The sequence below is a fragment of the Rhinolophus hipposideros genome (assembly GCF_964194185.1).
Source record: "Rhinolophus hipposideros genome assembly, chromosome: X".
Classification (NCBI taxonomy): domain Eukaryota; kingdom Metazoa; phylum Chordata; class Mammalia; order Chiroptera; family Rhinolophidae; genus Rhinolophus; species Rhinolophus hipposideros.
In genome coordinates, this window is record NC_138046.1 from 60,754,112 (window position 1) to 60,780,748 (window position 26,637).

Sequence of the window (26,637 nt, forward strand, 5' to 3'; positions counted from 1 at the left end):
TAGGACGGTAGCCTATGGACGGCACATGGCCACCATGTGGGTCATTTTGACAAAACTGCCCAGGCCCCATCTTAGTCCAAATTCAGAGCCCCATGTAACTATTAGGCTGGTGCAAAAGTAACTGCTGTCTAAAAGGTTAAAAATAATTGCAAAAACTGCAATTCCTTTTGCAACAACCTAATTTTTTGAAGGCTAGCTTTGAGGGAAATGTTTCCCTAATACCCAGAGAGGGAGAGAAACCATTCTCTGAATTCTCCAGACCCATATGTACACTGTACTTGAAGAAACAGGGACTTCTGAGTTACACAGAGCTGCACGTGAAGCACAGTTCTGTCATTCTCAGGCTACACGAAAAACGTCGGACAACTAAGTTCGTGAACTTTCCATCATGCGCATATGACCTAGTGCAGTTATCTAATGTTTCTGAGACTTTACTTCCTCATCAGTAAAATGTATTCCGTAAGTCATCCTTGCAAGTTGCAGTCAGACTTAAATGACAAACTACGACAACACTCCTGTCATAGGAGCTGACACAACGCAAACACTCTAAAACAACAGCTATTGTTATTACCCTCTTTCCTCATCCTCAGAAATTCTCAAGACGAAGATACCACGATCCCCAATTGTCCTCCCAAACCTGAGGAAAAGTTTCTCTTCTCCAAAAGACAGGTATATGTGTTTCCAGGGTTTGGTGAAGAACAGAGCTCATTATCTATTCAATACACTATAAATGTTGTGCTCAGTTCTCCTTCACCAGTTTATATTCATAAGAAACATTTACTACTAGAAATGTTACCATTGCAAATGTGTTATTATAAAAAGGAAGACACTATGGAGGAGGTGAAGCTACGTTGGGTGCAGTTCTTAAATCAGCATACATTGGTCATGCTAACAGAAGTTGCTGCAGCCGTAAGTGTGAATGCTTCCGAGCAGCCCAGGGTGCACTGATAGACAACCGCTGAGTTGCCATTAGAGGACTGCAGTGTGCAAGGAAATGTCTTGGATAACTTGGATAAATGTCTTGGAGAACTAAGCTGAGAAAGAACAGAAAGCACCGAGCAACATCCCCAGCCACAGATAAAATTATTAAAAGGCTCGTGTCTCACAAAGGCACCTGACTGCACCTAAGTGAAATAAGTAAATAAAACCAAAACTCGGCTGAAATGTGCGTTTGTTTTCAGTTGTGGTCTCTACCAGCATTTTAGTTGACTGGCATCCTTTATTTTATAATTCAGTCCTTGACGTGCTGTGGGATGCTGACCATGGTGTTGTATTATGTAGGTGCTTTATTTGTGTTATGAGGTACGTGTCAATCAAATGACATCAAGCAGCTATCATTTCTTCAGCTGATCTGTACTATATTTTTTTCTAAAAAGTGCACTGACACAGTGAGAGTAGCTACAAGTGGGTTATTTCCCCAAAGAATGAGACAGTTTTGTTTATATAATTTGAATTTTACACGCTTCAGTACCTATACAGCTGGTGAATATTGATCTGCTGCCAAACTACCAAAAGATTCGAGAGAGAAAGAAAAAAGGCACAAGTAGACAAATCATGTGTGAAGGAGGTGGAGATGCAGTCACATGTCGCTTGCCTTTATGGTTATTTCTATTATCTTTCCTTTTGCACCACTAAGAAACACACCTCCAACTGCCATGGACTCTCACCAAATTTAATCCTCTGGTCTCTTCAAAACACAATGTTAAGAATTCATTAGAATTAACAGATATATTTGTAACACATGAACATTTGTTGCAAGGTGTTTCCCCCAATAGTTAAATACTATTCGGACCCATTGTACATTAAATATACAGAATAATTTTGTATCAGTGATAATAAAGGCGATGTTAAAGAAGTCACATTATAGATGGGTAGACTTAAGTTAGACAGCAGGCAGAACTGCCTATAACGTTGTGAGATCCGGACTCAAGAACTGAGCAAAACTGTGCCTGGTGGTATGGAAATAAAGCAGGGACATATGTGATTCCCTACTTAAAAAAATAATTTTCTTATCCTCTTTTAATAATAACCTCCTCAAGGGCAGGGTTTCTCCTGCTCATTGGGGTACTTTCTGCAGTACACCTAGTACCTGGCCTGCACAAAATAATCAGTTCAAGTGTACGTGCTACATGGAATCAACGGCAAATGTTTGTGTATTTGATGTCAGGACAGATAAGAGCCAGAGTTGATCTGTAAAACGAGGCTTTGGAAAAATAGAGTGTTGAAAACTGACTCTGCACCAGAAAAATAATGATGTATTAATGAAGAATATTTTTTTTAAGGATAAGTAATATGGCGAAATTATACATCAACAAACATCTACTCATCTGGTCTGGAACAGAACCCAGTAAAATTGTGTCAAAAGACACTATAAACTCAGAAGAATCATATTAAAAATCTGAGCAAAAATTGCAAAAAGTCATTTGTGAAAACAACTGTTTAAGGCCAAGAACGGCCATCAATACATCTAGTATGTTGCTATGCTGTTGTATTAGGGATGACTGATATGTGGGGGAGAAGGAGTTAATTTTTTATTTTTAAATTTAACGAAAAGCAATCAATAGTAAAACTGACATCCATAAACATAATCTGAATATTTAGATTTTGGGTGGTTTTATTTTATCTTATTTTATTGCAAAAGCTGATGGAAATAACTTAATCCTGTAACAAGAATGAATTATTATGAAAAATTAATGAAATGAACAAGAATAGGAATACATGGAATTGAGAATGAATCGTGGCAAGTTTTCTTTTACCTGATCTCAAAATCATTAAACTAGCAATGAAAATAGAAACAATCAAGGCATTAAATATCAAAACACTGAACACTCTGAATGAGCACAGACAAAATAAAGAAAAATGCGACGTTTCCAATGAATATACAAACCTGAATAATGATTTCATATTAATGGAACAGAGGAGCTAACATTTTCCATCCAAAGTAATTGCCTTTGATAATATGTGGGAGGAGGGAAAAACCGCTTTTGAGAATTTCCTTTTCACCTGTTTAAGCTATCTTGAATAGAGCTCATAAGCTCCTACGGGGCTTTAAAAAAATTAAAAAGCATACCGACTTTATAGCTGTACTGCCAACTATAGGCTTAAATCCACTCCTCCCACCTTTATATATTTGTGCAGAAAAAGAATTATGTGTGCTGTCAACAATATCACATAATCTGTGCTTTTCATTATGTTTTTATGCATAAGATTATCTCAACATCGTTTTGTTAGATTATAGCTTTACAATATTTTTAATTGAAAAATATGGGCAATTTTCATGTCACAAAAACAAAGTACCGATTACTAAGAGAACTAATTATTGCCTTCTTTTTCTCAGAAGATGCGTTAGTTTAATAGATATACACAGCCTGGGTCTCTATCCTCAGTGTAAAAGAAGTGGGAATTTCCATAGCTCTGAGGTTGGAGAACAGCTGAGCTGTAAACACACTCGGAAGAGTCTAAAAGCTCCTGCTGGGGTTCTAACTGGCAGCGCTTTCAAAGATCTGTGCTTTTTTTCCCTGTAAAGGTGCAGCACATAATTATAACAATGTACCAGATCCAATTCTGTGGGAGGCGGGTTGCAGTACCAGTCGGTGGGAAGCTAGGCAGCCAATCTAGCCCCCTAATGAAAAGGATTATTGATCACAGAAGGTGTGGGAACTAGCATATCCCTCTTACCAGGAGGTCTGCCTCTAGACAGAAGAAAGGTCCCTGGGCATTTTTCACTTGTTTCTTTTTCTTTTTCTGTTTCTTGGGGTTTCTTTTGAACTGATTACATGTGAATACAAGCAAAGCCAATGATGTGACTGCTCAAAAAACCCCAAAAAGTTTAGAGAGAGCTTAGGAGACCCTTCACTGTCTAAGGCAAGGCTATTTTCTTTACACAGTCAAAGCCAGATATCCCCCCGAGTTTTGTCAATTTTACTGGTTTTTCTTTGACGACAATGATGATGATTTTAATGAATCCTGCAGGAGTACTCTCATTTCTGGCATGTCTATCCCTAACTGATGAGGTTCTGTATTTATCAACCAGGAACTTATATAATAATGCGAACTACAGGACACCAGTCTTTACCTGTGATAGGAATTTTATTCCTGTAAAATTCCTTTTATAGGAATAAACTCAGGAAAGGGTATTTATCACGAGAGAAAACAAGGAAAGAAAAGGTTTCAAAAGGAGGCTATATACTTCAATGTTATCAAGTACCACATGGATAGAGAATTAGACAGACCTGAAAAGAGTCCTCTTGATTTGTATTCATGCTAATACATTAAAAAATCAACACGATGCACCTACTTATGGAAGTTGAAATCTAGTGGGGGTTTACAGACATTCAATAAAATCCTTACATCCCCGTAATTTCTGGCTGTGAAAACCAGTGGAGACTGTGGCTGAAGGAGAAGGAGGGCGGCTGGCATCCCAGGCACTCCTCTTAAAGGGCCCCTGCATGGACTTACTTGAGGACAGACTCACACATGCTCAGCTCCGGCCCTGGGACAACAACTCAAAGAGTGCCAGGGACACATGGGGAGGAACACAACTCATCTGGGTGAGGGCTGAAGGGCAGCTTTCTCCCAGACAGAAGTTCTGGCAGAAGCCAGTATTTCGTTGTTGAGCCCTTCCCACTCCCAGGGTGCAGATTCAGGTGGGCACCATATCTGAATCTCTATCAACCTGGCTGGTGATTCCCTGAAACTCTGCCCCAACCAACCTAAGCAACTTCCCGTAGCTTTTCCACAAAAATGGTCCATCTTGGCTCACGTTGCACACTTAACTAAAATCTCTCCAACAGAGATTTAGACAACAACAAAGCACCACCCAACCACATCCACAAATAACACACCCAAAGGGCAGACTCACCAGAGGCCTGATAAATTAAATCCTGTCCCATGTGGTCAGCCACTGCATAAGAGCTCCTCTACTGCAGTCATGGCCAGTTCTAAAACCAATCAGCCTGAGGGTCAATCACACCCATGCAGGTGCAAACAGCAATTCAGGGTGAACTACAACATCTGGAGCACCTGGCTCAGGTGAAGAGGGAGACTGTGCAACTGAGGCCCATGGCACACCTATTATAAGGCCACTCTACTCAGCCTAGGAGACACAGCGGCCCTACATAAAACACAGAAACAAACACAGGGAGGCAGCCAAAATGCAGAAACAAACAAACATGTCCCAAATGAAAGAACAGAACGAAACTCCAGAAAAAGAACTAAACAAAATGGAGATAAGCAATTGACTAAAAAACACCGGTTATAAGGATGCTCCATGATCTCAGTGAGAATTTCAAAAAAAGTATAAAAATGGAGACAGAAAACATAAAGAAAAATACCAGTCAGAAATGTAGAATACAATAACTGAAATGAAGAATGCATTAGAGGGAATCAACAGATGAGATGAAGCAGAGGATCGAATCAACGATTTGGAGGATACGGTAGCCAAAAACAACCAATCAGAACAGCAAAAAGAAAAAAGAATCCAAAAAATGAGAACAGTTTAAGGGGCGTCTGGGACAACATCAAGCATACCAAAATTTGCACCAGAGGGGTACCACAAGGAGAAGAGCAAGAGCAAGGAAGTGAAACCTATTTGAGGAAATAATGATGGAAAACTTCCCTAACGTGGCAAAGGAAATAAACATGTAGGCCAGAAAGCACTGAGAGTCCCAGACAAGACAAATCCAAAAGGCCCAAACCAGGAAACATCATAATTAAAATGTCAAAGATAAAAGACAAAGAGGGAATCTTTAAAGGAACAAGAGAAAAAGCAGTTAGTTAACTACAAGGGATTCTCCATAAAACTGTCAGCTGATTACTCAACAGAAACTTTGCAGGCCAGAAGGGACAGCAACAAAATATTCAAAGTGATAAAAAACAAGGACTTATAACCATGTTTATTCTACCCAGCAAAGCTATCATTTAGAATCCAAGGACAGATAAAGAGCTTTCCAGTTAAGAAAAAGCTAAGGGAGTTCATCACCACCACACAAATATTACAAGGAATGTTAGAGGGATTTCTATAAGAAGAAGAAAAAATAATAAAAATATAAATAATAAACAGGGAACAACTACATATCTACCAATAATCACTTTAAATGTACATGGGTTAAATGCTCCAATCAAAAGACATCAGCTGGCTGAATGGATAACAAAACAAGACCCCTTATGCATGCTGCCTGCAAGAGATTCACTTCACATCAAAAGACACACAGAGACGGACGTCATCAAAATGGCTGAGGTGAGCCTCTGTAAAGCTCCGCTGGAATTTACAACTAATTGAACAATAACTCCACAAAGGACTCCTTGCACAGCAGACAGGCAAGACGAAGAGGCCCACTACTGAATTCACCTCCAGGTGGGTGAATCGCGCGAGCGGGGGAGGAGGGAGAGGAGAAGTGCGGAGACGGAGCCGCTAAGGCACAGGACGCAGACCTAGCTCAGTGCTCGGAGCCCGCTGCTCCCGGAGCTACCGCCGCTGCGGGAGAGGGAAGGACTCGGACTGCTAGGGCTCCGCTTACGGCCCACAGGGCTGAGGGGGCAGCATATAGCACGGCTGAACCCAACGCTCACGGCAGAGACCTCGGAGAAAAGACTGAGGGAAGAAGGCTGAAAACGGTGGTTTAAGCCCTCACTGCCGAGCGGAGAACGGAAGCCTTAGGCACTGAGACTAGCCGCCCCCTCCCTACCCAACCCAGAGCTCGCCCCACCCCCACCTGCCCGGTGCTAGAAGTGATAAAGTAGCAGTGTCGGATCAAAAGAACAGGATATTTGCTGTTCTGAGAACTGTGGACCGCTGACACAGATTCACAGCCCAACTAGTCTGGCAAAGGGGAGGGAGCTGTGGAAGCGGGACTGGCTCTGGTGGTGATTGCTGGCATTGCTCTGGGCCACCTCTCACAACTCACCCCGCCCCTGGCCACAGCTATCTGGGCGGATCCCTGCAGGAGTAAACAGAACTGCTGAAACATACGGGCTCTGAATCTGGTGCAGGAAGAGCTTTGACTTCAAAAGCGCTCCGCATACCCACAGGGACGTGGCGCCCTATGACTCAGCCGAACTGTTAACAGAGGAGAAGCCCGTCTCCCAGGGAATCCCCCCATTGTGTGAGAAGCTGGAATAGTGCAGAGAAAACAGCACTACTGTGTGAGTGAAGAAAAAAAGGCTGCAGTCGGAGAGAAAATACAACATTCTACCAACAATTATTGGCAAACAAAAGAAAGACCTCTTCCTATCCAACTGTTCCAGAAGCCACTCCTGTAGATGTCTAGGAAGAGAAATAATAAATCAGTAATTGCCATGAATAACCAAGGCAACAAGACAGCTCAGAAAGAAAGTGAAAAGTCTCCAGAAAAGGAACTTAAATATATGGAAATATGTGACTTAAATGACAGAGAATTCAAGATTGCAGTTCTGAAAAAACTCAATGAGATGCAAGAAAACACAGAAAGGCAATTTAATGAACTCAGAAACACAATCAAAGAACAACATGAGCATTTTACGAAAGAGATTGAAATTTTAAAAAAGAACCAAAGAGAATTTCTGGACATTAAAAACTCAATAGAAGAAATTAAGAATGAAATAACCAGCTTAGGTAGTAGAGTTGACCAGATGGACGAAAGAATCAGTGACATCGAAGATAGAAACCTGGAAATTGCACAGATGGAAGAAAGAGACTTGACACTTAAAAGAAATGAAAGAACTCTACAAGAACTTTCTGACTCTATCAAAAAGAGCAATATAAGAATAATGGGCATACCAGAAGGAAAAGAAAAAGAGAAGGGAACAGAGAATATGTTCGAACAAATTGTTGATGAGAACTTCCCAATCTTGTGGACAGAACTGGATCCTCGAATCCAAGAAGCAAATAGAACACCTAATTACCTCAAACCCAACAGGCTTTCTCCAAGGCACATTGTGTTGAAGCTGTCTAAAATCAACAACAAAGAAAGAATCCTCAAGGCAGCCAGGGAAAAGAAGACTGTAACCTTCAAAGAAAAGCCCATTAGATTGTCACCAGATTTTTCAGCAGAAACCCTACAAGCCAGGAGGAAGTGGAACCAAACAGTCAATCTATTGAAAGAGAAAAATTATGAGCCAAAAACAATATATCCAGCAAAAATATCCTTTAGATATGAAGGAGGAATAAAGACCTTTGCAGACATACAGAAGCTGAGGGAATTTTCTAATACATGACCTGCACTACAAGAAATACTAAAGGAGGCTATTCGACCACCATCAACAGGGACAATTTGTGGCAACATAAAAATGGGGAGAGTAAAGGCCTGAACCAGAATATGGGAATGGAGAAAGTAAGCGTGCTGAAGAAAATGAAATACTCTAAATATCACACATTCTTTTACATAAACTTAAGGGTAACCACTCAAGAAATAATCCAGAACTGAAATATATACTGTAACAAAAAAAGAAACACAGGGAAACATCATAGAATACCACCACACAGAAATAACACACAACAATAAAAAGGCAAAGAAACAATGGAGACACAGTCTTACCAGAAAACTGAAGATAGAATGACAGGAAATATTCACGTATCAATAATCACCCTAAATGTAAATGGACTGAACTCACCAATAAAAAGGCACAGAGTAGCAGATTGGATCAAAAAACTAAATCCAACCATATGCTGTCTCCAAGAGACACATCTCAGCTACAAGGACAAGCACAGACTCAAAGTGAAAGGGTGGAAATTGACACTCCAAGCAAATGGTACCCAGAGTTAAACAGGTGTAGCCATAATGATTTCCGATGAAACAGACTTCAGGGTGAAAAATATAACAAGAGACAAAAGATGGACATTTCATAATGGTAAAGGGGACTATACAACAAGAAGACATAACAGTCATCAATATTTATGCCCCCAATCAGGGAGCACCAAAATACACTGTTGGTGGGAATGCAGACTGGTGCAGCCACTATGGAAAGCAGTGTGGAGGTTCCTAAAAAAATTATGAATAGAACTTCCATATGACCCAGCAATCCCTCTCCTGGGTATCTACCCCAAAAATTTGAAAACATTTATACATAAACACACGTGTGCTCCAATGTTCATTGCAGCTTTGCTTACGGTGGCCAAGACATGGAAACAACCAAAAAGTCCTTCGATAGATGAATGGATAAAGAAGTTGTGGTATATATACACAATGGAATACTATTCAGCGGTAAGAAAAGATGATATAGGAACATTTGTGACAACATGGATGGATCTTGAGAGTATAATGCTAAGCGAAATAAGTCAGACAGAAACAGCAGAGAACCCTATGATTTCACTGATATGTGGTATATAAACCAAAACAACAAAAGAACAAGACAAACAAATGAGAAACAAAAACTCATAGACACAGACAATAGTTTAGTGGTTACCAGAGAGTAAGGGGGTGAGGGGGTGGGAGATGAGGGTAAGGGGGATCAAATATATGGTAATGGAAGGAGAACTGACTCTGGGCGGTGAACACCCAACGGGATTTATAGATGATGTAATACAGAATTGTACACCTGAAATCTATGTAATTTCACTAACCATTGTCACCCCAATAAATTGGAAAAAACAATCTTAAAAAAAAAAGACACACAGAGACAGAAATTAAAGGGATGGAGAAAGTCATTTCATGAACATGGAAATAAAATAATAAGCTGGGGTAGCAATACTTATACCAGACAAAATAGATTTTAAAACAAATGCTCTAACAAAAGACAAAAAAGACTGTATCCATATAGCCATTGCAGCATTTACAGTAGCCAAGATATGTAGGCAGCCAGGGTATCCCTGAGTGGATGAATGGATAAAGAAGAGGTGGTACATATATACAATAGAATGTTACTCATTCATGAAAAAGAAAGAAATCTTGCCATCCACAACAACATGGAGAGACCTAGAGGGTACTGTGCTGAGTGGATTAAGTCATACAGTGAAAGAAATTCCATATGATTTCATTTATACGTGGGCTCTCAAGAAAACAATAAATGAACAACAAAAAAAAAACAAAAAAAAAGGCAAAACAAAGAAAAGAAGCAGACTCATAGATACAGAGAACATTTTGATCACTGCTAGATTTGGGGACAGGGTAGGAGAGGGTTAACAGGTACAGACTGGTAGTTACAAAATAGTCATGGGGATGTAGAGTACAGCATATAGAATATAGTCAGTTTTATTGTACTAACTATATATGGTGTCAGACAGGTAATGGATTTATTGGGGTGATCAATTTCCAAGTTATATAAATGCCTAATCATTATTTTGTACACCTGAAACGAATATAATATTGTATGCCAATTGTAATTTTAAAAAAATAAAAAATATATAATTAAAAAAAGCCTCACAAATAAACACATAATTTAAAACCATGATAATTTCTGGAAAGGGAAAGTAAAATGTACTCTAAGAAAATTTAATAGGGAGACCTAATTTTTTTTTAAATTAGTTTCAGGTGCACAAGACAAGGTAATACTTAGACGTTCATCATTGATATCCCTCACACTGTGGATCCCCCTCCCCCATCCCCCTTCCCACTATCCCTCCAACATCGCAGCGAGCCATCACATTATATATATAAAATTATAGTTGGCGTTCATTACTGTTCAGCTTCAGGTGTACAGTACATTGATCAAGCATCTACAGGGAGACCTAATTTTGACCGATAAGTAAGTGCAGGCATGATGGGGAGAATGAAAGTTAAGCTGAGACTCAAAGAATAAGTAGGAGACAGGCAGGCAGCGAGTGGGAGTAATAGGAAACAGCAAACAGCATACATAATGGGCCAGGGCAGGACAGAGCATGGCAAATTTAAAAAATTGAAAAATAAAATGCAATATAGGCCCGGCGTAATGAGTACGAAGTTCAACCACAGGAGATAAAAATAGGAGAGGTGGTAATTTGTGGTAAGGAGTTTATATTGTAGCCTTAGTGTCATACAACGCACTGACACTTGAAGCAGATAAATAGTATGAGGCAACACAAATGCACTCTAGAAATGTCACACTGAGGGCTGTGCCGAGACAGATTTGGAGAAGGGCAAAAGTGTAAGTGGGGAAAACAACCTAAAAGTATATTGTGATGGTTAAAGGGAATGACAATCCTGGCTTGGGCTAAGGTAGTGACAGCACAGATAAAGGGAAGTGAGTATATCTGTTGTATATTTTCGATGCAATCAGGAGGCAATTAAAGACCTCTCCTACGTCATTGTAGTGCCTTATTTAAAGGCAGAATTCTGATTTCTGTTCGTTGAAGGTAAGGAAGGAGAGAGACAAAGGAAAGTAACCTTTGAAAATACTGATGCCAGTAAATGGAGAGAGGTAAGTAGGAATCAGAGACCTGAAGGCCAATGAAGGAATCTTATTCGTCCATCTATCCAGGTATCCATTCATTCGTTTTTCAGCAGTAAGTGACTAAAGAAGTTATTTCTGCAGAGAAGGGCCAAGTGGAGACTGACAAATTGAAGAGGCAATAGAATAACAGAACTAAAGTAGGCAGGGGATAATAATCCTCCAACAGAGGTAAGTAAATTAGCATGTAACAGAGGAAGACACACACACACACCAGTAAAGTTCAGTGGTTAAAAGCACTGTCTATGAAGTGTGGCTGTCTGGGTTTGCATTTTGCATCTACTACTTACTATGGAACCTTGGACAAGCTCCTCAGCCTTCCTTGGTCTCAGTTTCCTCATCCATAATATGGAGCTAATAATAGTGCCAACCTAGGTGGTGTGTGTAAAATTGCTTAGCGTGATATGTGACACAGAAGCTCCTCCATATATTTTGGTTCCTATAACTAATAATGGCAACACCGATATTAGTCATACTAAATAAGCTATTCCTCTTTCTGAGGTCTGATAGAGAATAAGTTAATAAAGAATATGGGTAAAGATAACTTTGTAGATAGAAAAGATACTGGAGGCTCTGAAGCCCAAGTGCTTTCCTATTTCTCTGGCGAGAAAGCGATTCGGTTGTTTGTAGCATGTGAAAAGAATGGAGCTGGACGACGAGAGAGCAGGTAAGAAACGGTATACCCACTATGGAACAATGAAAAACCACTGAAGAGAAGCTAGTAAAATAACTGCTGAAATGGCAACAAGGGTGTGTACCGCTGAGGTAAAGGCTAACATGTCATAAAGACACCAATTCACTGAGTGCACCAAGGAGAACAGGGAGATATACAACCAGAGCGTCCGAGACAGACTGAGAATGCTAAGGAGCACGAGGTTTTCTTCTGTAAATTCTGGGAGATGCAGAAGGTTTCTCATGCGGATAGCACACAATAAATAGAAATTTTTACGAAGATTACACTAATAGTTTTGATTCAGGAAGAGAGCAGAAGCCAGAAAACCAATTTGGAGCCTCTCTCATTAACGCAGATGACTCTACACATTTCCAAAGTAGCCCTAAATGGAAGCTGTTGGTAAATTTTGACGGTTAAAAAGTATTTGGGAATATCCACACAGAAGTGAATTTAATTTCAGCATAGACTGGGAGAAATACGTTTTAGCATTTTTACTTTTACAGATCAAAAATATGCTATTTTTAATCTCAGGCTCACACGTGGGTTTAATAATTGTCCTCTAATTCCATTCAATAAACATTAGTCTATTGTCTATTGTATATAAGATATTGTCCTAAGCACTGCAAAGCATACATGTCTAAATAACTAAGGCATATATCATTATTTCAAATATCCTTCAGCTAGATATGAGTTTATCTAAATTTTATTTGGCAAATATTAATTGATCCTGCCTTAGAAGATTTACACAGCATAAACTACTTTGCAATGTCCTTGACTTTCTTCCCTACAGACGTGTAGCTAAGGATGGGAAGAGTAAATAAGAGGACCATGTGACTTCATGTACACAGACCCAGAATTATTTACGGCTATGTGCATAAACAAGAAATCTCTTCCATTTTCTATTTTGCTTCTGGTTCAGAAGGTATATTGCTTTTTATGTCCCCAAACTTCATTTCCTCAGTGTGGTACCAAGGATATTCCTTTTGAAGGACTTGCTTGGCAAACTAATACATCTTCCAAGATAAACTGCATTCTAGAAAAAAAAAATGGCTTCAGAGAAATTGTGTAGTGCACCTACTAAAACTCATAACCATCAAAACACGGCTGAATTCTCAGATGGCACACAGCCTAACTTCAATTATAATATGAATTCAGGCAGGTTAGGTTTCAAGTGTGGACTTGGGTCTAAAAATTTTGATTATCTAAGATTGCACTAAAGTGTGGCTATTCAATAAATAATATCTAGCCAGTTCAGTTGATTAATTTCCCTGACTCAAAAATGAGAGAAATGTCGTCCACAGGTATATACACATGCTCTATGTCATCCTAAATATACATTCCTGATTTGCTTTGAAAGGATTTGAAAGAACCCTCCTACATCAGTGTACACAACGCAATTGCTGAGAATTAATAAACACTAAATATGGGCCAGCAGTTAATGTACATGTTCAAAAGGAACGTTCCCTGTCTCATCTATCATTTTATTTTTACTTTAAACAAGATTTTCAAATTGCAGAGGACCAAATCGGATCAATTCAAATATATTTGCTATTTAAAAGGTTATACCATATTTTGAATGAAGCAGACATAGTGTTTGAATATTAGGTCTGATGGTAATTTTAAGTCCTATCTATCAGACAGATGAAAAATGGTCAGGGTGCCAGGGTAAAGTTTGGAGTTGTTCTAGAACTGTTTATTCATAGAGCCAACAAACTTGTATTGAACACCTAAGTCAAACAGCTTTTTCTCTAAGAAATTAAATGAATCATCATGCCTTCATTTCCACCATTTTTTGGGCACAATTATTCAAATAGTAAGTTTGGGGAGTACTTAAAGCATACAGAGGGTGCCAAAAAACTGCATACACATTTTAAGAAAGGAAAAAAAAAATTAAAATTGTAATACTCAATATATGCCGATAACAAAAGATGAATACAAGTCACGTTTGACTTCTGCAATTACAAGAGGTGCTCAAAGTGGTTACCATCAGTGTCCAGGCACTTCTGATTACGGAGAACTGCTGCTTGAGCAACATTGACCAAAGTGTCCACTTATATACATTTTTTTGGCACCCTCAGTATAACTATGTTCTTTAATATATAATTTATACCTAGTGATCTGTTGTCCCCCTTAAAATGAAGGGGGGATAAGGAAACATAATACATTCCAAAAATGATTTAACCACTCTAAAGCATGATCTATATTTACGAGATTTTCTTCCTGGCTGAGAAATTGCATTTAAAGCTTACAATCAATTAATATCACTACAAGAAATCTGAAAATCCTTGTGCTTTTTCTGATGTAACATATACGACACAAAATATCTGTAGAATATTGCTATTTATCTAGTTACTACCATTTTGATTAGCCTAAAATGGGGCGTGGGAGGCAAATTCTAACATTAAGATCTAAATAGAAGAAACAATAGCCAATACAGTAATATACCTACTATTTGTCATATATTAATAGAATTAAATTTCGGCACAGGTATGGAGGAGTTCCCATGAGATATTTTGAAATGTATTATAGACTATAAATCCTGACTTCTTTATTTTTCAATATGATGACAAACAACAGATAAACAAGGAGTCTTTTCTGACAGTCAATTTTACATTAAATTATGTAGTGATCCAGTTAAAAAAACAACAATTGAAATTTTCTTTTCACTGTTTCTGACAAGTGTGACCTCCAGGCTGAGTTTGTGGGCCCTCATGCTAGATACGTACCACAACTCCAAATTGTTCAGGCTCACAAAGTTCATTATACTCATTCTTCAGCTCTGCTAACTCATTGAGGACCTTCTGCTCAGGAAGATGTTTTATAAGGTTCTAAAAAGAAATGAAAGTATGAAAGTTTAGTATTTCATTATTAGAATTATTAAACATGCATTAACAACTCTAAAAGTTACAAAATACAACAGTATATAAATTTCGGATTGTGGTTCTCAGTACCGGTGTTTCCACACCCTCTTTACTAAAAACTTAACTAAAATAATGAGCTACAATTTAATGTGAATAAATATAAAAATACATTAGGTTACTGTGCACTGTAGTATGTAAATGTTAAATAAAAAAAGCAGGCAGAAATAAATGACATCACCGTAATAAACTGACTAATCCTCATGGCCTTAAATACATAACATAATTTTTAATCTTTACTTTCTGTCAAGATAATTTGTCGATCCATACACAAAACAGAAAAATACTATGTAGAAATTAACTCATGTGTAATAATAATAATGATAATAATAATAAATCAACTCTACTCTTCATAATTGGCAAAATTTATAATCATTTTCAATCTTATAAAACACATCAAGCCTGTAAAACAAATACCCCATTATTTACGATGTCTGTGTTTAAACACACAATGCATTTCTACTTTAACAGAGAATCAAGCAAAAGTGATGAACCTCATGCATGCTCAAGTCTGATGCCTAAGAGAATTAAAACTGATTAATTCTTCTCAACCTAGTTTATCTTGGACTTTGGTACTGTTCTAATTATCATCACATCAGCTTGCAACCAACTTTGTGGGGACTTGTGTGGAATTTCAGAAGACATATGAAAGGGAGGAAGCAGTAAACAAAAGATTTACGAAAGAAGAGTTGACACAAAATGGCAGAGAAGGAAGTTCCAGGGATTGGTCCTTGGAACAAAGCAACAACCACTGAGCTGGAAGAAGTGATATAAATAAACAATGTCAGAACTCTGGAACCTGACTGAATACTTACAAGGCAAGTGTTTCATGAAGAGAGACTGCCGTTCTCTGGTAAGAAAATGACATGTACAAAACGGATCCCATACTCCATCCCTCAGCGCCTCTGTGTTCCTGGAGGGGCTAGCGGGTGCCAGGGGAGCCAGTGGGGGCCTTGTTCTCCAAAATTTGGGACTGTACATTTTGGTTGGTTTGGCAGTTCCCTGAAGGACCAGTGAAGATGTCTGCCTTGGTTTCAACCCTCTCTGTTTACAGCAGCTTATCCTAATGGCATCTATCAAAAGATTTAACTACCCAGAAACACCTCCCCTGCTTTTTGGAACCAGACATTTAACGAAACACATAAATTCTTAGAAACACACAAACTACCAAAACAGAATTTAAAAAATGAAAACTTGAATGGACCTATAAGAAGGAAATTCGATCTGTAATCAAACACTTCTGAAAAAAGAAAAGCTCAGGAACTCATGGATTCACTGGTGAATTTCACCAAATATTTAAAGAATTAACAGCAATCCTTTTCAAACTCTTACAAAAAAATTAAGAAGAGGGAACCTTCTTCACTGATTCTATGAAGCCATTATTACCCTGATACCAAAGCCGGTGTAATTCCCCAAATATACTAGCAAACTGAATTCAGCAGAGTATTAAAAGGATTATACACCATAATCAAGTGGGACTTATGCCACAATGCAGAGGTAATTCGACATAAAGAAACCAACCGGTGTCATCCACCATATTAATAAAGGGGAAAAATCACATGATCATTTCAACTGATGCATAAAAACCAATTAACAAAATCTAACACATTTCTGAGAAAAATATTATTTAAACTAGGAATAAAATGAAGCTTTCTCAACATGATAAAGGCCATATATGAAAAACTCGCAGTTACACCACATTCAATACTAAGACTCAAATGCTATCTGATAAGATCAGGAAAAAGGCAAAGATGACTGCTTTCACCATTCTATCCATCATAGTACTGGATGTCCTAACCGGAGCAATTAGGCAAAAACATAAATAAATAAAAGGCATTCAAATTGAAAAAGAAGGGAAAAAAATTGTCTGTTTGCAGATGGCATGACTTTACATGTGAAAACACTAAATAGTCTAACCCCCACTCCCCCCCAAAAAAGCCTGTCAGAGCTAATAAATGCAGCAAAGCTTCAGGATACACAATAAGCACACAAAAATCAGTTCTATTTCTATGCACTAGCAATGAACAATCTAAAAAGAAACTAAGAAAATAATTCCATTTATAGCATTTTTGAAAGCACCCACAATGAGATACCATTTCATACCCATTAGAACGGCCATTATCCAAAAAGAAAGAAAAGGAAAGGAAGGAAGGAAGGATAGGAAGGAAGGAAGGAAGGAAGGAGAGAGAGAGAGAGAGGGAGGGAGGGAGGGAGGGAGGGAGGGAGGGAGGGAGGGAGGGAGGGAGGGAGGAAGGAAGGAAGGAAGGAAGGAAGGAAGGAAGGAAGGAAGGAAGGAAAATAACAAGTGTTGGTGAGGATATGGAAAAATAGGAATCCTCATAGCTGGATTGCTGGCTTGAATGTAAAGTTGTGCAGCCATTGTGGAAAACAGTTTGGTGATTTCTAAGAGATTAAATATAAAATTACCATAGGACCCCACAATTCCACCTCTAGGTATGTACTGAAAAGAACCGAAAACAGGGCCTCAAACAAATACTTGTACACAAGTATACATAGCATCATTATTCGATAGGCAGATGGTAGAAACAACCTATATGTCTATCGACAGATGAATTGATAAAATGTGATATATACGTACAAAGAAATATTATTCACCCAAAAAAGGCATGAAGACTGATACATGTTAAAACATGAAGGAATCTTAAAAGACTGACACAAAAGGACAAATGTTGCATGAATCCACTTACATGTAGTATCTGGAAGAGGTAAATTCTTAGAAACAGTAAAATACAGGTTACCGCGGCCAGGGGGCGGAGGGGAACTGGGAGTTACTGCTTAACAAGTATAGTGTTTCTATGAGGGATGATGAAAAAGCCTGGGAATGGTGGTGATGGTTGAACAACAATGTAAATATACTTAATGCCAATTAATTGAACACTTAAAAACGAGTCAATTGTAAATATTATGTTATAGATTTTTCTACACTAAAAAAAGAACGGAGTGCGCAACATATAGAATAAGTTGAAGGGAAAAACTATATAACGTTCTACTCTAAGTGCTCTTCTGTTCTCTGCATTTATCTTTTGTGTCCTCCCACTCAATTTTGCATTTCCATTAAGCTCGAGACCTGCACCGCACTGCGAGTGTGGAACTGATGAAACTGAAGATTTAAAATACCATGCCCAAACATACAATGGAGGAAAGACAGCCTCTTCAATAAATGGTGCTGGCAGAATTGGATAGCTACGTGCAAAAGAATGAAACTGGACTGCTATCTGTCACCATGTACCAAAATTAATTCAAAATGGATCAAAGACTTAAGCATAAGACCTGACACAATAAACTGCATTGAAGAAAACATAGGTACTAAACTTATGGACCTTGGGTTCAAAGAGCATTTTATGAATTTGACTCCAAAGGCAATGGATGTAAAAACTAAAATAAACAAATGGGATTATATGAAACTGAAAAGCTTCTGCACAGCAAAAGAAACTATTGACAAAATAATGAGGCAACCAACTGAATGGGAGAAGATTTTCGCAAACAGTTCCTCTGATAAGGGGCTAATATCCAAAATATACAAGGAACTCATGAAACTCAACAACAAAAAAACAAACAACCCAATTGAAAAATGGACAGAGGACCTGAAGAGACATTTCTCCAAAGAGGATATACAAATGGCAAATAGACATATGAAAAAATGCTCAACATCGCTAATCATCAGAGAAATGCAAATGAAAACCACAATGAGATATCACCTCACCCCAGTCAGAATGGCTTTCATCAACAAAACAAATAGTAACAAGTGTTGGAGAGGCTGTGGAGAAAAAGGAACTCTCATACACTGTTGGTGGGAATGCAGACTGGTGCAGCCGCTATGGAAGGCAGTGTGGAGGTTCCTCAAGAAATTACGAATAGAATTACCATATGACCCAGCAATCGCTCTCCTGGGTATCTACCCCAAAAATATAAAAGCATTTCTCTATAGAGACACGTGTACGCCAATGTTCATTGCAGCTTTGTTTACGGTGGCCAAGACATGGAAACAACCAAAATGTCCTTCGATAGATGAATGGATAAAGAAGTTGTGGTACATATACACAATGGAATACTATTCGGCGTTAAGGAAAGATGATATAGGAACATTTGTGACAACATGGATGGATCTCGAGAGAATAATGCTAAGTGAAACAAGTCAGACAGAAAAAGCAGAGAACCCTATGATTTCACTGATATGTGGTATATAAACCAAAAAGAACAAGACAAACAAATGAGAAACAAAAACTCATAGACACAGACAATAATTTAGTGGTTACCAGAGGGTAAGGGGGTGGGGGGTGGGTAGTGAGGGTAAAGGGGATCAAATATATGGTGATGGAAGGAGAACTGACTCTGGGTGGTGAACACACAATGGGATTTATAGACGATGTAATACAGAATTGTACACCTGAAATCTATGTAAATTTACTAACAATTGTCACCCCAATAAAATTAATTAAAAAAAAAAATACCATGCCCTTTGACGTAAAAGATACGCTGGCATTGACATAACGACATATATGCATAAGCAAATAAAATTAATAACATCCGTTATTTTGCTTCACTCGTATCATTACGTGTTATATAATGAAAAGTTAAGTAAATAACAAGGTATTATTTCTATTTTTCCAGAATAATTTTGATATATGTAAGTTACTCAATTGTTTCACAAACTTTTTCACTATTAATGGGATGTTTTTCTGAAGTATGTTAGGTAAGCAAAACAAAACACCAGTTTGGTAACCTGTATAATTTTTACCACAAGAAAGTAAGTTAGAAAAGTTAAGAACACTATTAAAATTATGAAAATAAAAATTCTGCATATTTTAAACTCTCCGTCTCAACTGTAAGTTTTAACCGTGAAATGAAGTCTCATAGAATAAATCAGGCCTAAAATAATACTTAAGCACAGAGCACAAAACGTGTTATTTTTCTTTCTCTTCTAGCTAGAGGTAACTGTTCACTCCTCTGCAGGAGGCAAGCTTCACAGTAGGTGACATATCTTTTCTTTCTCTGGTCAGCTATATGAAATATTTAACACATTCAGTGGGCTTAGATGTATCCTGATTCTGGATACCGTTTTATGACTGAGTTACACGCTGATATACGTAACTGCTAGTGCTTAGTAAGGTTCTATTTGCAAATCAGGTTTGGAATAAAACTCACTCTCTCACACGTGTAACAGATGCCAGCTACTATTCTAATAGCCTAATGAGTCGGCTACCTCTAAAATCCCATGCTGCAAGTGGCCATTGTAGTCATTGTTTAATTGTACCTATTTTTTTTTATATAATGCTAAACGTTATAGACAAAGATGTAGGATAAGATTGGACATTAATATGTTTTCATGCATGGATTCCCGAATAGAAAAGAGGTTAAGACAGAAGATACACACAGTGCTACTCATTTACCTCTACTTTCCTTTAGCTACTCATCAAAAGCATGTTGAAGGAAAATGAAAAACATGTAGGGGTTCAAGGCACAGTCTGAGACTAATGAGAACAGTCCTGGGAATCAGCAGGAAGCTTATCTGTATAGTGGACTCTGGGGCCCCCTGGGAGAGAACGCTCCTGTCGATCAGAAGGGAAGCGTGCATCACATAATCAGGCTGGGCCCAGTAAAAAAAACCTGCACTCTGGAAAGGACTGAGGTGATTCTGAGTGCAGCATATTTATTTCATGTGTCTCCAGGTCTGGTTGACCCATCCCCAATATAGTCCTATGTCTGAGTGCTGTGGAAAGAGGAGCTGTGTCACGAGCACAGCTTCAGTACCCTTTGCTCCATCATCATGTTTAGAAGGGAAGAAACACATTTCCACACTTTGCCACAGAATACTCCCTACCCTGGGCACCTATAGGGCTTGGGCACACACCAGCTGTGCCCGGTGGGAAACTTCTCCTCTCACCCCACAGTTGTCCCTAAGAAACGGTTCAAAACAGGAAATAAGGAAAATCACCTGCAGCCACTACATGAAGCAGACGTTTCATGGGGATGTGTAAGATATTCCCTGAGACCCCTAGAAACATCTAATGTAGGGGCTTTGAAAAGGGTTAGGGTCCCGCAAGAGCAAGAAAAATACAAGTGAACTGCTGTGGATTGGGCCAGTGTTTCAAATCCATATTGCCCAAGGGCTCTGGAGTTAAAAAATTGTAAGAAGCTTCTGAGTTTAGGTCCCTTATTAATACTGTCACTACGTACCGGGGGTGCCAAAAGAAGTATACACATCTTAAGAGATGTTACCTATGTATTACTTTTCGAAGCTGAATTGAATTCCAGTAGCAATGCGTATGTAGTATGACGTTCGTTCAAAAGATGGTGTTAATCAAATGAATGCCAGCGTCACTGAGCGACAGGCAGGACAGTCAAAGAAAACGGTGGAAGCACAGTTGTCATCTGAGGAGCGCAACACCACTTTGAAGAGGGATCTGAAATTCGACAGCGTTGTGGAAGTGCAGTGACAACGGAGGCGTGAGCGTGCACCAGAACCTCCAAGGCGCCTGACAACGGCACGCTCCGTGGTGGGACTGCGCCGCGCGGCACCGTGTGTGACGTGCGCAGGGAAGGGCCCGGAGGCCTCGCGCAGCCACAAGTCCTGCTGCTTCCGCTGCGGTGCTGGGACAGTTCCCAGGCTCCCCACGGCAGTCTACCAAACAGTGCTCCGTGATCAGAAGTGTCAGGACGCTGACGGTCACCACCGTGAGCACCCCTTGTAATTGCAGAAGCCGAACGTGACTTGTATTCATCTTTTGTTATCAGTATATATTGAGTATTACAATTTTAATACAGTTTTCCTTTCTTAAAGTGTGTATACGTTTTTTTGCCACCCTCTGTATATTCTCTAAATAAATTGCAAAGATGACTTCAGATACCCTCTACACTGTTAGAGAAAAGCTGAACAGCTGAATAGCACCGGCTAGCAATTATAAATTTTGAAATACAACTTAAATTCTAACAAAGCGTGAGTTGATAAGCAAATGTGCTGACCGGCGCACGCCCTTCCATTTCTCCTTCCCGCTGCCCCTGCTTCCTACTGAGCATCTTCTTTCAAACATTTCAAGATTTGTGTTTAAAAGATCGCTTCTGGGTCAGTACCAAAATTTCATCAGAGAAAACATCAGTGAGCTGAAGTCCGCAAAGAAAAGAAGGAAGGGGGAAGGGGTACCCATGTCACCAAATGCGCGGGTTTTTCATCATCTTTTGTGCATCACAAACCCCCTTTCTGATGACTGTCGCTGTTATTCCAAGGAATTTCTCCGAACACACCATGGGCTTTTCACTACATTTTACATTTCTGCAATTATAATACTTTCGAAACTTTATTTCCTTTAAATGTTAATTGCACACTTAAAGGTTAGTTAAGTGAAGGTACTGAACCATAATGCCCTTTCCTTCTTGCCAAAACATAACCTTTCTTTTTTCTCTTATATCTCATTAAGTCATTTTCCTAGTAGTAGGAGAGCCGAGGGCCACTGTGATTAAGTATATCGTTCCCTACATATGTGGATGGGGGACAATACTGCTTTGCAAAAATTTATTATTTATTCTTTTAAAAATAGCATTATAGTATATGTACAAGATTTTATATATTTCACATATTATACATATACATATATATAGTATTATTTTTATTATATCGACAAATATTATGTTTTTTAAAAAATCCAGAAAAGAAATGTTTCCCCAAAGTCTCGGCTAAATTCCTGTGATCTTAACACAACCTTCCTCCATTTGCCCTGGTCAAAAAAATTAACCCTTTAACTATTATAATTTATTGTATATTTTACAACTTTCTTATGGCCTACGTCTTATACTGAGTGTGTGTATTTAATGTTCTCATATCACCTTCATGTATTCTTGTTCTTTGCTTTGAGTTAAATGGCAAAAACTTTGATGTCGGGCCTGGTTCTATACTTGTGTGTTTCCTTCATCCACGCAGCTAATAAACACTGGCTGCAGACTGTGTGACTACCCCCACATTAAGCATTGGAGAGCCTGCCTCACAAATATTACAGGTGCACAAAGGCCATCTATACACAATGAAACCACATCAACATGTGAATGACAGTAATTTGTGTTGCATTTTATCCAAAATGTATTTCTTGTCAGACGGTTTTGCTAGAATTTTCTCCTTTTGCTTGGAAATTCCTAACATTAATTGTAACTCCTAAAAAAGACTCCAAGGGCACACAACAGTATGTCAAAATGCTGATTAGCTGGACAAACATTCAGGGGGAGCTTTTCTAGCCCTCTTCACGAAGCCACTCCTTCCAAAAACATATTAGCTGGTAAAAAGGACAGGAAAGCATTGAAATGCTGATGGGAAAATTCAACCTTGAGATATAACAATTGTGTCTTACAAAGAGGCAGCCTTCAGAAACCTTCCCTACCTATTCAGTCTTCAACTTTGCCCATACAGGAAAATTTTTCTTAAAGAAATGATTTGAAATTCTGAGACTTCACATGAACTCAGTGCCCTAGAAGACTCATCAGCTCTCCCAGGATAAAGATCACCTCAGCACTAATAATGCCAAATAAACAGCTCCAGCCCTCAGCACAGTTACCGATCTTCAAGTTCCATGCTTCCGATGGAAAGTTATGCCCAGATGTTCCATCGTTAATTTAAATTAAATAAATCTAAAGGAGAATGCATCCTCACTCTAACCCCTGATCCCCTACATCCGACCAGCTTCTCCTACTGACCCCATTCTGCCAACAGGACTGGCATCCTCTCCATCTTCTAAGCTTTCAAAATGGCCATCGTTGCTCAGTCACAAGTTCTGATAATTCTTCCCAGCAAAATCTCTTTTGGGTTTAACCTTTCTTTCACATTCTACAGACAAAAATCTGGGCTAAGGAAATCACATGGTATCTAAAGACTTCCTAATTTAAGTTCAATTAAATTATTCAGTGTTCTAGCTCTGTAATAGATTAATGGAAATCACAGACATATTTACAACTTCTATAATTATGAAAGGAAAAAAATGTGACAACATTGTACATAAAATATTCAACCCCCGCTCAAGTCACAATCCTATTTGCAGAGATATAATGCTTACTAAAACGATTTATGATTTACAGTTAGTCTAAAGATAAGTGCTAGGAGTATTCCTTTGATGCTAATTATCTTCTATTTTGTCCCACTTTGTACTCAAAAATAAAATATCATATTAAACCTAAAAGGTGATTTTAAGATTTAAAAAAATATAGAACACAGAGAATGACTCACTATGAATACTGAATAGAATATGAGGCGTGTATGCCATGTCTAAATGTAATATATTCTTCCTAAGTATAGTACATGTTGTATTGCTGTTATTGATATTCTTTTACAAATTACTTATCTTTCATGCATTTTAAATTAACATATTTCAAATAAAACATAAAATCTCTTCTCATTATAAGAGGCCAAACTGATATTCTCAGCTACATAATAGGTTTGGATTCGCTAAAATAGTGACAGGTGAACAACATCCTGTTCATGCTACAGCCTGTTTCCTTTAGATATCACCTTATCACGACCATGACAAACGGCCACAAACAAATGCAAAGATGCATTAGTATAAAATATTACATATAGAGGTTTCCAAAGCTGAATCCTACCCCAACAGTCAAGACGCCTATCTAGGATAACTATAGAGTTTGAAGAGTGCTAACAGCTGATAAGTGATGAAATGAAAATAGTGCAATGCGTTTTATGCAGACTACCCCAAAGGACTATCTGCAAATTTCATCCAAGTATACAGAGGTGAATACAGCTAACGCTATACCCAATCACTTTCACTTTAAAAAGCCAGTCATTCTCCTCCACGGTTTTTGTTTGCCTATATGAAACTGGACAATTCTATGTAGACTAGGAAAATAGCAAACTAACAGAATGTACATGTAGTTAAAAGAATCATGCTGCATCAGAATACCACTACTCCAGGCAGATTCAAAGGTACAAACACTTCACTGTCTACGTAAACAATCCACACACGAACACAAGATTGCTTCTATTTCGAAGATCATTATAATACCAATACATCACTATAATTAGTTCAAGATATTTGTAATAGAAACTCTCATACATGATTGGCTAGTATTAAGTATTTACCTCTCTGTTTTCATATAAGCACTGCTCATAGATGCCTGCATCCAAAGCAGACACAAAAGTATACACTTATCCTCTATATTAAAGGAACAGAAAGCCCATATGAAATATCCAGAATACACTGGACATTTTGACACATCAGGTGTCCATGTCAAGATGACAACATATTTTTAAATTAAGCAGAAACAACACTTGGCGTCTGTGGAACTTAAAATGCACTGACCTATTAGGTCACAAAGTTGGTAATTTCTCCATGTGTTCAGTTACACAGTATTATTTTTGATGTGATAATAGTAATTTCTCTCATTTCCAAGTGAAAATTTAAAACATGGAGGTTTTGTTGTGTTTGGTTTTGTTTTTGTAATTGATTTCCCTAGATCTTAGAATGGGAGTGAACAGGGAAAGATACCCACGCCTGACTCTCTTCCTTCCCTGGTGGTGTCTTTATTTTCCACCTTGGGAGAGGTTTCTAAATCCCTTTTAGTAGCTCATTGAAATGTACCCATTCACCAGTGATTAGAAGTCAATGGGCTTAACTATTGACAGTCTTCTTATATAACATATATATGATGAATGTGATAATTCATGAACTTCAGAGTTAACTTCAAAGCCATAAACTTTGTACGTGGCTGTTGTTATTGGACTCTTAGTTTCATTTCACAACATATGGAATAAATGTGCTTAGAGACATTTCAGGTTAAGCCTCACCTTATTAATAAATCTACAGTCACTAGAAAAAATAAATAAAATACACTGACCTGAACACGCTGGCAGATGAGCAGTATCTATTAGGTTGGTGCAAAAGTAATTTCGGCTTAAAAATTTGAAAACAATAATTGGGAAAACAGCAATTAATTTTGCGCCAACCTAATAATATGTTTCTTCCAACTTCCCAATAAAAGAGTCATTGAGGGATACTGTAGAAAACACTAGATGACTAGTTACACTTGTCAACTGAGTAGTCAAATGACTGGATACTGCCAATTTACAGAACACAAAAAATATTTTCAAAATACCTTTAGATGAAAAGCTAGCTGCCAAGCAATTATGAAAAATTCCCATAGCCCCCCGCCCCAAGGAAGCAAAAAGCTAACACTAATCTAGACACATAACCAAATGTGAAAGGCCAAGACTGCCCTAGGAATATCAACCAATCTATACCTCTAGTGGTCTAGAGCTTTTAGCTTTATGGGCCTCAATGGGAGAAATGCCCAATCACTAGGACAGTTTCTATTAATAGAATGGCACACAAAGCCTAGACTTTTCACAAGACTAAGGACAAATTCAGTTCCTTATGTAAATCTAAAACCCCCAAAGATAATATCCTCAGTGAATGGCTTACCTTGAAGAAAGACCAAAGCCCACCCACAGAGAAAAACAATACTTGTCTGTTTTTGCTTGACTCTGGAATTGGGTAAGAGGTTTCTCCCCTGTAATTCTCTAACCACAGGAAAGCCTCTATGGAGGTTTTTGGCCAGAATTTAAACTACCTAGTTGTCAAAAAAATATTCTGAGAATTTAAATTTAAAGTGATTACCCTTTGGTAATGTTCCCAGACATATAGCCGTAATTCATGCAAATTTCCAAGAAGAAGATTCCTCAGGTCAAGATTCAGC

At 38.3% G+C, this 26,637-nt stretch overlaps 1 protein-coding gene across 3 annotated transcripts in view; it reads right to left on the reverse strand.

Moving 5' to 3' along the window:
• The window catches only part of DIAPH2 (diaphanous related formin 2), an 842,313-nt gene that overhangs the window by 425,146 nt on the left and 390,530 nt on the right, over positions 1–26,637 (reverse strand). For all 3 annotated transcript variants that reach the window (XM_081043893.1, XM_081043892.1, XM_081043894.1), the window contains exon 21: positions 14,740–14,841. In XM_081043893.1, the coding sequence (XP_080900019.1) occupies positions 14,740–14,841 (102 nt within the window). The remainder of the gene's footprint in view (positions 1–14,739; positions 14,842–26,637) is intronic.